The 14,571-nt window shown below is 34.0% G+C and overlaps 2 protein-coding genes across 4 annotated transcripts; one reads left to right on the forward strand and one right to left on the reverse strand.

The window, feature by feature from the left end:
* Nucleotides 1–312: 312 nt before the first annotated feature.
* Nucleotides 313–8,848, reverse strand: NAP12 (non-intrinsic ABC protein 12). Of its 3 annotated transcripts, none has more exons than XM_020682564.3 (14): nucleotides 8,697–8,848; nucleotides 7,839–7,915; nucleotides 7,092–7,367; nucleotides 6,576–6,639; nucleotides 6,328–6,471; nucleotides 6,109–6,143; nucleotides 5,369–5,442; nucleotides 3,938–4,830; nucleotides 3,329–3,625; nucleotides 2,623–3,108; nucleotides 2,202–2,350; nucleotides 1,658–1,947; nucleotides 1,422–1,552; nucleotides 313–807 (listed from the first exon to the last, which is right to left on the reverse strand). In XM_020682564.3, the coding sequence occupies exons 1-14, from the start codon at nucleotides 8,708–8,710 to the stop codon at nucleotides 651–653; spliced, it is 3,087 nt and encodes a 1,028-aa protein (XP_020538223.1). In that variant the 5' UTR covers nucleotides 8,711–8,848; the 3' UTR covers nucleotides 313–650. The 3 variants fall into 3 exon arrangements, with proteins under 3 accessions (XP_020538223.1, XP_020538221.1, XP_012082390.1); XM_020682562.3 differs by lacking the exon at nucleotides 8,697–8,848 and adding an exon at nucleotides 8,011–8,686 and having other exon boundaries at nucleotides 1,422–1,507; XM_012227000.4 differs by lacking the exon at nucleotides 8,697–8,848 and adding an exon at nucleotides 8,011–8,685.
* A 1,636-nt stretch (nucleotides 8,849–10,484) lies between these two features.
* Nucleotides 10,485–14,498, forward strand: LOC105642240 (Protein kinase superfamily protein). Its single transcript, XM_089718249.1, has 5 exons — nucleotides 10,485–10,908; nucleotides 11,599–12,056; nucleotides 12,759–13,019; nucleotides 13,284–13,406; nucleotides 13,780–14,498. The coding sequence occupies exons 2-5, from the start codon at nucleotides 11,676–11,678 to the stop codon at nucleotides 14,296–14,298; spliced, it is 1,284 nt and encodes a 427-aa protein (XP_089574375.1). The 5' UTR covers nucleotides 10,485–10,908; nucleotides 11,599–11,675; the 3' UTR covers nucleotides 14,299–14,498.
* The last annotated feature ends 73 nt before the right edge of the window (nucleotides 14,499–14,571 follow it).

Raw genomic sequence — 14,571 nt, forward strand, 5'->3', positions numbered from 1 at the left:
TAAAATATAGATTTTTAAATGGTTAAAATTCCATCATTAATAAAAAAAAATGAAATTAAGAAAATTCCACCAATGATCTAAGATTTTTCTCTTTTCCACCTTTCTAAAATAATAAAATTGAGAAATCTGATAAATCCATGAAAGGTTTAAATTTTACAACTCGAGCAAACTCCAATTAATTCAAATCAATGAAAATCACATTATTTGCCAAAATTTATAACCCTCATTGAAAATAGCCAAGTATCATCCATACTGATTAGAGTTTAATGATACTCTTGGATGCAATGAAGCCCAGAGTGAAATCAATGAAAATAGACAGGACAATACAACAATGAAATATAACAACAAGTCTATTTCGTTTGCATCCTCATAAGAGATGAAATGTGTCAGCTTCCTAGTCTCCAAAACAATAGTCACATAACAAGTTTAAAAAGAAAATGATCATAAAACCTAACTTGGGTAATTACACCCTACTCTAAACTGACTAATGTAATTTGTTTGCCATCTGTATTATGTTTCTGTCATTTTGAGGAATTTGCTTTGTATGGATTCATACCATGCTGGGTTTTTATAATACAAGGGTATGAAAACTGGATTTGAATGATCTTCTGTACAGTAAAATACATCAACAAGAAGGGTAACTTCCCAACTCATCTCTTTTGGAAGGTTATCAGCATAAAGTAAGCTGTAAAACGGCTGAGTATGCCAGTAAGAATCAGAAGCTCTAAACAAAGATTCCGGTGACCAAGATCATAGCCGTTTTGCATTAATGAATGGCAGCGAGTTATCAGCCAGACGCCAGAGTATCTATATATAGACAACCAAAAAACTAAATCAGCTTATGGGTTATTCATTTGGTTCTTGCATACACATCATGTACAGGTTTTGCTGGTGGTTGAAAACTGCTATAAAGATATGCATTTCATTGCTGTTAAATTTTCTATTTTTCATTTAAAGTTTCTGCTTTGTAATCTTGACATGTTTCTGTTAAGAATCAGGCACCAAAGATAACTATACAGTCACGATGAGAATTTTGTATTTTGACTAGTTGAACTTGCATGCAAATATTAAAGGAAAGAAATCTGGCAAGAGAGATGCATCTTGAAAACGGAGTTTTCTTTCTGCCATCAAGCTTTTTATGCCTCAAAGCAGACAGCAAAGAATTTTCAATTGCAGGAAATTTCTCAGAAATGAAATAGTCTTCAATTGATTTGTGAAACAACCTGATTTCCATAATAATTTTTTTGAGCTAAAATTTCATAAAACAATATTTAACTTTGCATGGGAATAGTGATAACTTTTCACCTAAGCATGCTTATATGTCTTTTACGTACATTGTGCATATCCAAGCAAGTAACCGTGTCCATAAATGATCCTGATAGGCAAAAAAGAAGGAAAAGGAGGAAAAGACAACAACTGACCTTTCAGCATTTGCAATGATAAAAGCTTCCATGGCCCACTTCGGGTAGCACAAAGTTCCCAAATGCTTCACCAGTCCAGTTTGTTCCTGAGTTGCAATAAGTGTCAGGACAACAGGAATAAGCACTGACCACTGCATGTGTAGTAGAAAACAGGGAAGATGCATATTAGCTAGAAAACTCAAAAACCCTGTATCAATGAATCATGAAGGATCAGTAAAAATCTTCAAAGGATGTACCAGTTGAGCAGTGCTAGGTGGAAGGTAGATGGCAAAGATATAAGCTATGCCAGTCACACAGTACACAAGGCAAACCAAAACAATGTAATTGTCTGTAAAGGTTGATCTAGGGTTGTTGAAGAAATAGAACATAGATAAATAAACCATAGGTTTGACAATTGTATTGAAATGGTCAAGTGTATCTTTCGATAAAAAATAAGCTAGACTGCTGATTCCTCCTGCCCTCTCTCTCCAGTAGTGTAATTTGTCCTGGGAAAAAGATCTTAATGCTGCAATCTTGCATAGCAATGCTGCAAGTCAGAAAAGAAGATTGTACATGAGAGACAACATGACACAAAATAGACTAAATAAAAAATGAATTGCATTTAATAGCTTGTGCTGCTGCTTTATTAGCAGCTTATAAATTATGCTTGGTAAGAGAAAAAATTATTTTTATAAATGATTGAGATGCAAATGAAATTAAAAGTGGTTTGAAGGACAAGTTCTAATGGCAAAGAGCAAGTCAAGTTTAATAACATCATGATTGTTCATTTTCATAACTTACAAACAGCAATGACAGTAAAAGTGTAGCCACTGGACCCAAATGTTTCATCATCTACTTTAGTAAGAGTTCCTAAGCAGGCTCCAGCTAGTAATAGAATCAGGTAATCAACAGCTTGTAGTCTAGCTTCTCGTAGCCGTTGCTTGCAAACCCTGAAAAGAATAGTCATATAATAAAATGGTCATATTACAAACATGAAATGAGAGGCCATGGAATTACCAATTTTACTAACAGATTTCTAGTATTCAAGTAATTTCATATCCTGGTGCTTGATTTTCTAGAAATATTAGCCGAGCCAGATATTCTTGTTCAGATTCTTCTGAAAAATCTAGGAGATGCAGATTGATCATAACTTAGAAATACACTTTTTTTTTTTTTTTAACGTTTCTGTTTGTAAGAAAAATAATAAAAATGGCTGCAGTACCTCCCAAGGAAATATCTAAACTGGCGGCCTACACTAGGAGTTCTTCGGTAAGATAAATCCTTAGATCTCAAAAAGTTGTATTGTATACGATCTTTCTGTAGCTCAACATTATACTTTACATCCTCCCACAAATCTCCAGCAAAAGAATGTTCAGTGTCTTCAGCATTAGGATCTGTTGTATTACTTGTATTTGAATGTGTTGATGTTGTGTCAAGTGAATCAGCATATTTCAGCATATCTGGAGGAATTGCATACCCATTATGTAGCATCCATCTGATAGGAAGTTGTTCATGAGTTACATTTGAGTTTGGTTTTACTATGCCCTCCAGAATGTCAATGAAATGGTCTGGAGGCGTAACACGATCTGGTACAGTGATCCCAAGGCCAGAAAAGTATTCTTCAACTTTCTTCGTCGGTCCATGATACACGGTAAGACCACCTTTTGCCAGAAGTATGAAATCATCAAACATCTTGAACAATGAATAGCTGGATCAGAAGAAATTAAACATTAAATTCTGCCAATTTTATGTATTTTTGTAATGATTTCATTGAAAAGTATTGAATATTTGTAATAAAATTTATTAAGTGGACCTATTCATGCTACGCTGATCACCACACCAATTACATTTCTCAATGATTTAACATTTCACTGAAAGAGCATATTCATTACAGCATTTTGGATCAAGGTTAACCAGAGAGAAGATACCTAGGTTGATGAACTACCATGCTGATGTTTACCCCTTCAAGAGCTTCACGTCTTAGTGCTCTTAGAAGTAACATTGAAGATGCACTGTCCAAACCTGATGTGGGCTCATCCAAAATCAATAATGAAGGTTCCATGACCATTTCAAGCCCAACATTCACACGTTTCCTCTGGCCTCCAGAAATTCCTCTTTTTTCCACTGTCCCAACCAAAGAATCTCTAATTGCCTGTAATCCCAAGGACTCGATAACTCTTTCAATGACCAGAACCTTGTCAGCCTTTGGCATATCAGCAGATAATCTCCAATATGAAGAAACCCAACAAGAGAAAGAGAGACCAATCAGAATAAAATAGATAGAAACTGACATCTCAATCACAAATTGGAAGTTAACATTTCAAGTGGCACAATGTATGAGGAAGATTTTAAGCAATTATGAAGATTGAAGAGAACTTTCCATCTAAAAGACAAAAATATGGGTGATGAAATCATGAAATAATATTTACTAATATGCAAAAGAAATCATGAAGTTTGATTATTTCTAACGGAATGAAATGAGAACCATGAATAAAATGAATATGGGAACTGCCATGAAACAAGTTAAAGTGGCTTACCTGCATCTTGCACTGAATCGTAGATTCTCTTCCACGGTTAAGTTGCCATGCACAATATCATCTTGTGGAACAAATCCAATAATTTTTTTATACGAATGAATAGACTCATTTTTCCCATTTATAAGAATTAAACCTGTCACAGTGCATCCAGTTACTTTTCCTGCCAAAGCAGAAAGAAAAGTTGTCTTGCCAGCTCCAGATGGACCCATGACAGCAGAAACTCGGCCTGGCATGATTTTCCCAGTGACACACCTAAGAAGATGTTTCTTTTTTCCTTTCAAAGTGAGTGTTAAATCTTTAAAAGCAACCTCTATCACTGGTCTAGTCTTGATATCAACCTCAGTAGCCATTGAGATCACCCCTGAGAAGGTCAGGTTCTTTTGTTGCTCCTGCATGGCTCTTTCCTTCTCAAGCTGACCATACGCATACTTAAAAATTTGGCTGTGACTATGCAATTTTTTACCCTTTGGCATATTCTTTTTTACGTTTTTATCTCCAGTCTCCAAATTAAAGCCTTCTTGGCTATTTGGATCATCCTCAATAGCACGCATCATTTTTGTGAGGTTGCTTGGTTCTTTTGCTGAAGGTGATTGTTCAGATGGACTTGAAGTGCTAGTTGAAACATCCTCTGACCTGTGTTTAACTTGAACTGTCAGTTGCTCTGGCTGCGTTCTAGATCTTTGGCGAGAGAAAGTACGAGAAAGCTGTGCTTGCAATCCAAGTGCACGTTGCTTGGCAACATCTTTTGCAGCTTTCCACCTCTCACGTGCTTGTGCAGTTTCTTTTGCTTGCCTTAATGCAAGTTCTCTGTGTTTGGCTGCTTTTCTTTCTCGTACAGATAGAGCTTGATCAGACCAGTTAACGATAATGAGAAGCAGAGTAGTTAACGCAACCTACACAAGCAAATATTTTGAAGAATGTTTAATGCCACTGCTTCCAACTAGCAAAGGGAATAGCCCATGATACTCCCCTTCAATAGTGTGATTGTGTGGGGCTTGCCTAGTTCTCTTATGTGGTCTTATTGGATTTGTCCTACTCTGAGGTCAAACTGAGCTATCTAAGCAATTGTGCAGAGCCCCAAATGTGACTTTGACTAGTTATAATGGCATTAAGTGCATGTTTTCTTGGTGTATTCCCTGCAACCCCATGTATTCTCACGTGAACAATCCGAGTCACTCAGTAAGAACATAGTTGGGAAGTTTTTGGATATTATAGAAAATTTTTGAAAAGAAATGCTAAGTTGATGTCTAGAGGATTTTCTTTGCTTTTTTTCAGAAAATTTTAAGTTGCCAAAGAATTCTTCAAGCCAAGAAATCTCAAAAAAAAAATGATCATAGATTGTTGGAAAAGCATATACAAGTTGAATGCTGCAACTGAGAAAATTTTGATTTTGCAAGCCATTTTTCATTCCAGCATCAAGCAATGACTTACAATAAGGATGACCCCATAAGCATGAAGATTCTGATTTGCAGTATTTGGTTTACAGGTGGTCAACTTGAAGCATGCTGCAAAGAAATTGATAAAAATTTCATAAACTTCCTTTTCCATGGAAAACAAAAGCAATAAGCACTAGAGAATGATCTAAGGCAACATTATACAGTTTACGGATAAAGAATGTTGTACCCATTTAGTTGCAATACATCTCCTCCATCATTCTAATGTTTATTGTCTTCTTGTCAAGATAAAAAGAAGAAAGTTTTGGTAACAACAAAATGGCAACTTCATTTTTTTTATTTTTTTAGAGATAAATTTCAAATGGTACATCAATATAAGTTCTACTTTTATCCCTACACTTAATGCAATTTTATTCTCTCGAAAAATTATGGCTTATCAGACAAATCTCAGAGCTGGTAGATATTCAAAATGGAACATATGTCGGAGAAAGACAGATATGTAGACACTAATCAAATGAATTGATTCGACACTTGTTTGAATTACTTCACTCAAGATTGTTTTATTTTTGACATTCTAAGTTATTCCTTCCTAAAAGCTTTGACAGCTAATTACTATTAGCTTGTATATACAATAGAACAGTGCCAGGTATTTTTTTTTATTTTTTTCCTTTTCCTTTCCTGTAAAGATTAGGAATTCCAAATTAATTAACTAAGAGAGATTCTGAATCTTTAACTGGTATGGAGGAATGAGATTCAATGAAACAACTTAAAACTTACATTTTTGAGAAGTGGAACCCCTCATGCAATAATGCCTGTTTGCATTGAAAAAACAAAGTTAGTAAATAAGTTGCTAAGCACCAATTAATGCACTATCAAATTGTGCATAAAGACAGATTAAACAAATTGCTGATACTAATTCAAATTTTTTTTGACAATAATAGCAAGAGTACATGCTTCAAGCAATTAAAAGAAGGGTTTTGGGATAAAAAGCAATACCCAGTACTGCAAGAAACTTTAAGTGTGGTAGTCGGGCAGTACGACCCTGGTGGGCAGAATATATCACTGTTACCGATATGAGACCAAATATCCGCACTACCACAGGTATGATTTGGCTGTCCAGGGGGTATTTGGTAACTATATCTGCAATTTTTTTCTACTAATGAATATTAATTTATAATACAAAGCATAAATTATTAGGGACTTCGAATACTAGTAAAATTTCAAAAACAAGTATATGAACTTACGGCTCACAAACTCCAGTAGCTTTATTGAGTTTTGCAACTGGACAATACGAACCTAAAGGGCAAGCTTCATTTACAAGAACATAAAAGAAAAATAATAAATGTATTAGATGTTCTATCACTTTCATCAATTTGTTGAATTGTATCAACTTTCAAGCAATAAACATTTCTGATATCACTAGTCCGTATAAAACTTTTCATTTCTTTTATGAATTACCACAAGGTCAATGTGAAGTTATAAAATGATATTTAATCATGTTTTGTGACAAAATTCTAATGAGTGAAGAAACCTTATGCGGAAAATGAAGCAGGATCTCATATAATGTTCACTTCCTATCAAATAATGGTGTTAGCGTGTCAATCCATCATCATCACAAACGAGTGGAAATATATAATCAAAGACTATGAAAAAAGAAAGCATTAACCGTGTAAAAATGTTATGGTAAAAAAAAAAAAAAAAAGGAGGAAAGCATAATCAGATCTGAAATATTCGGAGGCAATATGATAATATGCACTTACGAATCATGCAAGTGAGACCCTGAGGGCAGAAGAACCCCTCACAACAAGGTTGACAGTCATTAGTCCTAGTAGGAATGTCCTTTAAATCTTCAAGATCAACTTTCTGATTTTGGCTAGTAGTACAACTCCATCCTGGTTCACATCCAGAAGGCCAAGAGCTCAAATTGCAGTTCTTATTAGGTTCCAAGAAATTGGCACTTGTTGCTCCCTCTATAAAGTGACTACTGAAATAGAAATTAATTTCTGCTGCATTACAAAGTCGGTGTGTGACATCTCCTGTTTATTGAATCACAACTATAATGAGTAATTAGGCAAATTTACAAGCATACAAAAATTTTCGGAATAGCAAAGTAAGTTATAATAAATCAGCATGAAATGTATGTATTACATATTCTACAGCTGTTGGTTTATCTACATCATGAAGTGGTAATTGCCGTCTTTTAAGCTGAAGGAAGTTGGCATGAAAAAAAAAAGATCCAAAAATCTTTTCACCATCATTTGTAGTTGGTAATTGGTGAACCATAACAAAAAGTTGACTCATAACAAAGAAAGTAGCTATTATGGCATGCAAGCATATATCAGTCCATGGTCTTCTTGTTAACTTGTGCCTCTGATTTTTTTTTTCCACTTCAAATAAAAGGCGTCATGAATCATGAATCCCTTGAGCATGTCAGAAGTATAGAAAACATTGTTGATAATGTGTTTCAAATGGAAACATTGCAATTTTAAATTTTCTAAAGCTCATACCTTTAGTCTTCTTTATACAATTAGTTAGGAAATCCAACTGTCCTTTAAAATTGAATGCCCCATCCCAATCCTTTTTCCTGAAACACATGAAGATTAACCCTTCAAAAAATAGATTAAAAGATGAAGAAGAATTGGAGTTCGTAAAGAAATTTGGAAAAAAAAAACTACTCACACATTCTTTATGCAAAAGTTAGATGTCTCTAATATAGCATCACTAAATACTGTGCTCAGATTCGAAAGTCGGTTATAAAGCATCTCTGTGAGAACAGGAACCAAGGCTGGGTTACCTGTCTCTCTATATTCATCCTCTTCGACACAACGAACACACGAAACTAAATTTAAAACAATAAAAAGAAGCAAAAGTACCCAGAAAATATTGATCTTCACTCTGCTCATTTCCAAAAGTAGAACCTCTCAAACAACTAACTATGAATAACAAGCATAACAAATTCCCTGAATGACAATGTGAGCCCGAATATGCAAAAAAACATTGGGGCTCAACCATGGCATCCTCAACAAAGAAAAGCTTCAATCTTTCAAGAAATATAACAACAACAACAACAAATTCCCAGCTTTGAAGCAAATTATGAATCTAACAGACAAAAACTGAGTAATGGGTCCTTGAACATGTCAAAAGAAAGTGGAAAAGCTGATGGTGGGTGAGTCATGAAAGGATTGGAAAGAAGAAAAACAGAAGAACTTGGGTCAAAGTAGTGGAGTCAATTACTTGGGTATTGAAAGGAAGTCCTTCATTTTAGGGAGAAGAGATGGCGGGGAGAAACAAGTCCCTACGTTGAAGGGGAAATGTGTGCGGGTGTGCGTGTGTGCATAGCACGTGAGATAACTGCATGAGCTCACCTGATGTGTAGCATACCAAATTACGTTCAAAAATTATCGTCTTTTCCATTCAAGCAATATATCAAACGGCTGGCGTACTTCAAGGAAAATCACTGAGTAGAAAAAACGTTTATGATGGGCTTTTGAATGTCAATCGCAAAAGTGTAAAGTGACAAACTTTGACCCTCCATTTATTTGGTTGAATTATCATAGTTGTTTTATGAAGTTAATCAAATTTTTTATTTCAGTATTTATGTATTTCTTTTTATCTGTTTGTTAATTAAGTGTATGAAAAAATAATTTTTTATCTATTTTTGTTTTTAATTTGTTGGAGATTTTTTTTATAGCCCATATGACACTGCGAGTTATATAATAGGGGGAAGTCCCCTCCTTAATTCACCAAACTGATGAAAATATCTGTAATCGAAAAAATTCAAATTCGAAGCCTCTAACTTTCCACGTAAGTAAAAATATTAACCAAACTACCACTTCATTGACAATTGTTTTATCTGTTTCATATTCAACCTTCAACTCTTTATATATAGAAAAAGAATAGCTAGCTCATAGCTAAATAATATTATCGTTATTAGATATGTAAGGTGTAGTTAATTTTTTTTTTAATATAACAAAAATGATTAATATATTTTCTTATTTTTCAAAATGCCAATATATAACTCAACCGTTCAAGTAGATATTATTTCTTATCATGTTTTTTCCTCGTTTTTGTTTTTTCTTTTTCTTATTTTTGTTTTCATGCCATGGTTCAACGACCGGTCATTTGACAGCTGCACATTTTGTCTCATTTGAGTTACCGTAGTGTATTTTTTGTTACACCTGCCGTTTCACCCTCCTTTTGCGGTGTTTTGTCCCTGTTTAGCGGAAACTTGGTCTCGTCGTTTACTGGAGATACAACATTCTTTAAATTAATGGTGTGTCGTTTATCAATTCACATGCTCTTGCTCTCTGTTTTAGCTGATCCTGTTTTACCAAATAAATTATTAATTATTAATGTAATAAAGGTAAATAACTATTTAGTCCCTCAAATAAAATTTAATCATAATTACAATTTCACTCTTTTTATTTAGTAGATACACTAATCAGTCTATGAGATTATTCAGTATTTTTGTTCAACAAACTAACTTTCTAGATTCAATAACATAAAACATTTGACTATTTAGGCCAATATATAGTTTATAATTACAACCAAACCTGATGAATTAAATAGCTATTTACCCAATTAAGAAATTAAAAAAATTCAATTTTTAAATCATTATCTATAATTAGTTTTTTTTAATTCAAATAATATTATATGAATTTATTATTAAGTATTTGAATATTACTAATAAACAATATAGAGTTGATATGAGTAAATATTTGGATATATTAACCTCAAAATGAATAATTTCAAAAAAAAAAATCTCAGGGTGAATAGAAGTATAAAAAAAGACACTAAAATCTAAAATTTATGAGCTGAGATTGTAATTATTTTGAAATGATATTATAATATTATTAATTTTATTAATTATTAAAAAAATTAAATGTTTTATTATTTGAAAGGAGTTAATGCTTAATTATTTACTAAAAATAATATTAATTTAAATTATATTAATAGTTAAATTAAAATAATAAAATTAGAAAACAATTAAAATATATATATATATATCATGATATCATGAGGGTATTTAATATTTAACTTTTATACAAATAGAGTACAAATTATAATTAATCTTTAGCTTTTAATTAATTGCTATAGTTAGGTTCAAATTCTAAAGAAGAAAACATGATGTGATTAATTATTGTAAGGAATCCCAGAATTCCATCCAAGACCATATTGACTCGGGTGACTCATTTATCCACCCCAACAAAGACATAAAGACTTGGACTTTTCTTCTCTTTCTGCTGGTTTTGCCTCATTTTCAAAGGCCCTATTTCAAATTTTGATGGCTGAATTTGGTTCTTAAAATGTTGTCTTATTTTGATATGAAATTATTATTTTATTTTATGGGTCTCATTTATTTTGGTTGGTAAGCTTTTTCCAGGTCTAGCTGCCGTGTAAGGACTTCCTGTAAATCATATACTGTTGTTTCTTTAGCCTTTTTGAAGTCTCTCTGGGGCTTGTGGACCAACAATTGAGTCTCATTTAGAAATTCCTCTGAGTTGTTCATTTTTGGTATTTTTGGGAAAAGCTGCTGCAAATCTAAAAGCTGCAAAATCTGACTGGGAGAGATTTAAGGTAATTTTTCCAATATTGAATACAAGTTTTACTTTATTTTGTTTGTTGTTTAATTGGTTTGCTTATATTGTTATTCTTATAATTTCTTTTTGGTATTGATTAGCATAGTTATTTTGATTATGGTGATTTGTGGCTGAGCATGAGAACTAAGAACGAAAGCATAAAGTTTGTTTCTTGGTTTCATTTTATATGAATCTGGATTCAGAAAGAGGCTTTCTGGATATTGAGTTATCTAGTAAGATAAATATTTTGAGAGAAATGATTAAAGAGAGCAGAGAACCATTGATGCCTTTTCTTTTTCCTCTGGGTTATTTTTGCTATTTTGGTTCAGTTGCATAAAATTGGGAAACTTGGAGCATACAAATTAGCTTGCTGAATCTGGTTAAGGGTAGAAAAATAACTTTCGTAAAGGATTGAAGCTCTATTTAGAACCCATTTTTCAATTTTTATTTTTTTGTTTATGTCTTTCCTGCATATATCATTGATAGATTTTTAGTTTTTGAACAATTCAACGAACATTTAGAAAGAGCAAGTTTTGAGTTCCTAATATTTCAAACAACAGATCTGTACTATTGGTTTCTTAGACTCAAATCATCATTTGACGTCTAGTATGAAGTTTTGCTCTAACCTCATATTCTCTTCTCAGAGACATATCACTAATTCATACTCTTTGATTTTCTCAACTCGTAGACTGCATTTTATTGAGATTCTCTTCGTCTCCGGATCTAAAAGTGAGGAAATTTGTGAATGTGAGTTGTCGGGGCACTATGAAGTGTTTCCCATTCTACATTGCAGACAAGAAGGATGAATCAAGGACTGTAAAGACAACCTCAGTTCAATCCACTAATTCGACATTTACTGATCATGAAGTTGGGAGATCTGGGTCTGAATTGAATTCTCAAAATGTCTCAGGCACCAGTACAGAATCCATTGTGAGACCCTTATTTCCTAGCGTGTCACAAAGACCCAGCAATCTTAGAGTGTTCACAGTTGCTGAGCTTAAGTCAGCTACCAGGAACTTCAGCCGTTCTGTCATGCTTGGAGAGGGTGGATTTGGTTGTGTCTATAGAGGGTCTATCAGAAGTGCAGATGATCCAACTAGAAGGCTTGAAGTTGCAGTGAAACAGCTTGGTAAAAGAGGGATGCAGGTATGTCTTCTTCATCATGTTTCAAGAGTTCTTGAACTATGACATTTAGGAAAATAACTTTACTTGTCATTATTTTTAGAGGTATATCTATTGTGAGCATCAATCCAAGTTATGAGTTTGTCTTGGTGATAAACATTGTTATTGTTGAGAACATGAAGAATTTTCTTTTTTTTTTTTTTTTTTTTTTTTTTTTTTTTTTTTTTTTTTTTTTTTCAATTTAAAGTATTCATAGCATGAATAGATTGCCTACTTTAACATTATCGATGCAGGGCAATTCACCATAAGTAGCTTTTATATAAATGTCAATTTAAGCTGGAGCTGTCGCAGTTACTCATTAAATTTTATGGAATAATTTGGCAAAATATTTAATGTCTCACTAAGATGATTGCAAGTTAACTTCATAGTAGGCCAGTACACTTTGCTTTACCATGTACCTAGATTTACTGCAACAGCTTTATCTCTCTTCTTTGTTGAGTTCAAAAGAAAAGGGGAAAAGAAAAAAAAAAATTATCTGGCCAATTTGTTCTTGCTCCACGGTTGTTCTTCCTGCCTAAAATGTTAATGAGCCTTACCTCATGCATGCTGCAGATATAACTCTGCATGTTAGTGTCAGATAATTTAAGTGCTTTTTTTATGGCGATGGGAATCTTCCATCCTTATTTTATTCCACTAAAGTCTTAGATCCATCCTCGTGCATGGTAGGGGCATAAAGAATGGGTCACAGAAGTGAACGTTCTTGGAGTAGTAGAGCACCCAAACCTTGTCAAATTAATTGGCTACTGTGCTGATGATGATGAAAGAGGAATCCAACGCCTTCTGATATATGAATTTATGCCAAATGGAAGCGTCGAGGATCATTTATCCGCTCGATCAGAGATGGTTCTTTCATGGGCCATGAGATTGAGAATAGCCCAAGATGCTGCTCGCGGCTTAACATACCTGCATGAAGAAATGGGTTTTCAGGTATTTTATTTTCATGTTTTCTCTTGGGCTCCTTACCTCTCTTTCTTTTTCCAACCTAAAAGATGACTGAGGGGGAAAGTAAAGTGACGGAAAGCACTAGTTTCGGAGTTGAGGAATTAGCAGGAGGTGTTGCTATGTGGTCTTTCTTTAAAACTGCTCCTTACAGTTTGTAATGTATTGGTGCTGTGTGTGAGGAGCCTATTGTACATTATACTAACTTTCTTCCTTTCTACTTTACTTTTCTTTGTTTGATCAATTCCACAGATCATCTTCAGGGACTTCAAGTCTTCAAATATCCTTCTGGACGAGCAATGGAATGCTAAGTTATCAGATTTTGGATTGGCCAGGCTTGGACCTGCTGAAGGATCGACTCATGTCTCTACAGCAGTATGTTTTTACAATCCGATCTTGATGGAATGTGTATTTGAGTGACCCAATTTGCTTATGCATTGTATACATATATATATATATATATATATATTGTGACGTGGAACTTGTTAAATAGAGAACAGAGTGGAAATGTTAAAAAATGAACGAACTTCCCTCTAGGTATATGTCTAGAAAACAGGTTCGTTTAAAAGAAATTGAGGAACATAACTTCCTTTTATTTACCTCTCCCTCTTTTTTTTTTTTCCTCCATTTTTACCCTTAGTGCAGCTTACATCACTGTCATGTGCATTACTATCAAATATTAACATATTATATCTTCCATATTTATTTTTAAAATATTTATATTCATGCAATTGGTAATTTCCATCAGGTTGTGGGAACCATGGGATATGCAGCTCCTGAATACGTTCAAACTGGGCGTCTCACGTTCAAAAGTGATGTATGGAGCTACGGGGTCTTCCTTTATGAACTCATCACAGGTCGACGCCCTCTGGACAGGAACAAACCCAGAAATGAGCAAAAACTCTTGGAATGGGTAAGGCCATACCTATCAGATGGAAAAAAGTTCTCACAAATATTGGACCCAAGACTCCAGGGAAAATACCCCATCAAGTCAGCTCAAAAGCTTGCAACTATTGCCAACCGATGCTTAGTAAGAAACCCCAAGTCACGCCCAAAGATGAGTGAGGTGTTGGAAATGGTGAATCGACTTGCGGATGCATCATCAGAAACGGGAAGTCCTCAGGTACTATCATTCAGGAGCACAATGTCTACAGAAAATTCACAGGTCAATAAAACAAAAAATAAAAGAAGAAGCATAGATTTGAGAGGCGGAGAAAGTGGCTGGTTTACTCGGATGTGGACTCCAAAGCTCATTAGAACATGTTGAATAATTGCAGTAAAACTTCAAATGAGCTGAGAGGTAGGTCTTTTGGTCTATGATTAATACTCTAGATGACTATATATTTGAGACTTGTAGTTTATTTATGTATTGACTGAATAACAATGTTGCTGCTACAACTTCCATTTTAGTGTAAATTAACCAATGGCTGTTTAGTGCTTCATAGTGCAGAAGGTTAAAGGTTCAAACTTGACTGCCCTATCCCCTCTCTTATTTTGTGCTGCAATTGGTTTATTTCGCTTATGCTGTAATTCTTGTCCT

Source organism: Jatropha curcas, chromosome 2, assembly GCF_041381405.1.
Source record: "Jatropha curcas cultivar XTBG-Jc1 chromosome 2, XTBG_Jcur_1.0, whole genome shotgun sequence".
NCBI lineage: Eukaryota > Viridiplantae > Streptophyta > Magnoliopsida > Malpighiales > Euphorbiaceae > Jatropha > Jatropha curcas.

Coding starts and splice junctions, on each gene's coding strand:
- LOC105642240 (XM_089718249.1), top strand. CDS start 11,676: ATGAAGTGTTTCCCATTCTACATTGCAGACAAGAAGGATGAATCAAGG. Junction 12,057..12,758: donor TTGGTAAAAGAGGGATGCAG/GTATGTCTTCTT, acceptor CGTGCATGGTAG/GGGCATAAAGAATGGGTCAC. Junction 13,020..13,283: donor ATGAAGAAATGGGTTTTCAG/GTATTTTATTTT, acceptor TCAATTCCACAG/ATCATCTTCAGGGACTTCAA.
- NAP12 (XM_012227000.4), bottom strand. CDS start 8,234: ATGAGCAGAGTGAAGATCAATATTTTCTGGGTACTTTTGCTTCTTTTT. Junction 1,948..2,201: donor TTTTACTGTCATTGCTGTTT/GTAAGTTATGAA, acceptor TCTGACTTGCAG/CATTGCTATGCAAGATTGCA. Junction 808..1,421: donor ATCATTGCAAATGCTGAAAG/GTCAGTTGTTGT, acceptor GTCTATATATAG/ATACTCTGGCGTCTGGCTGA.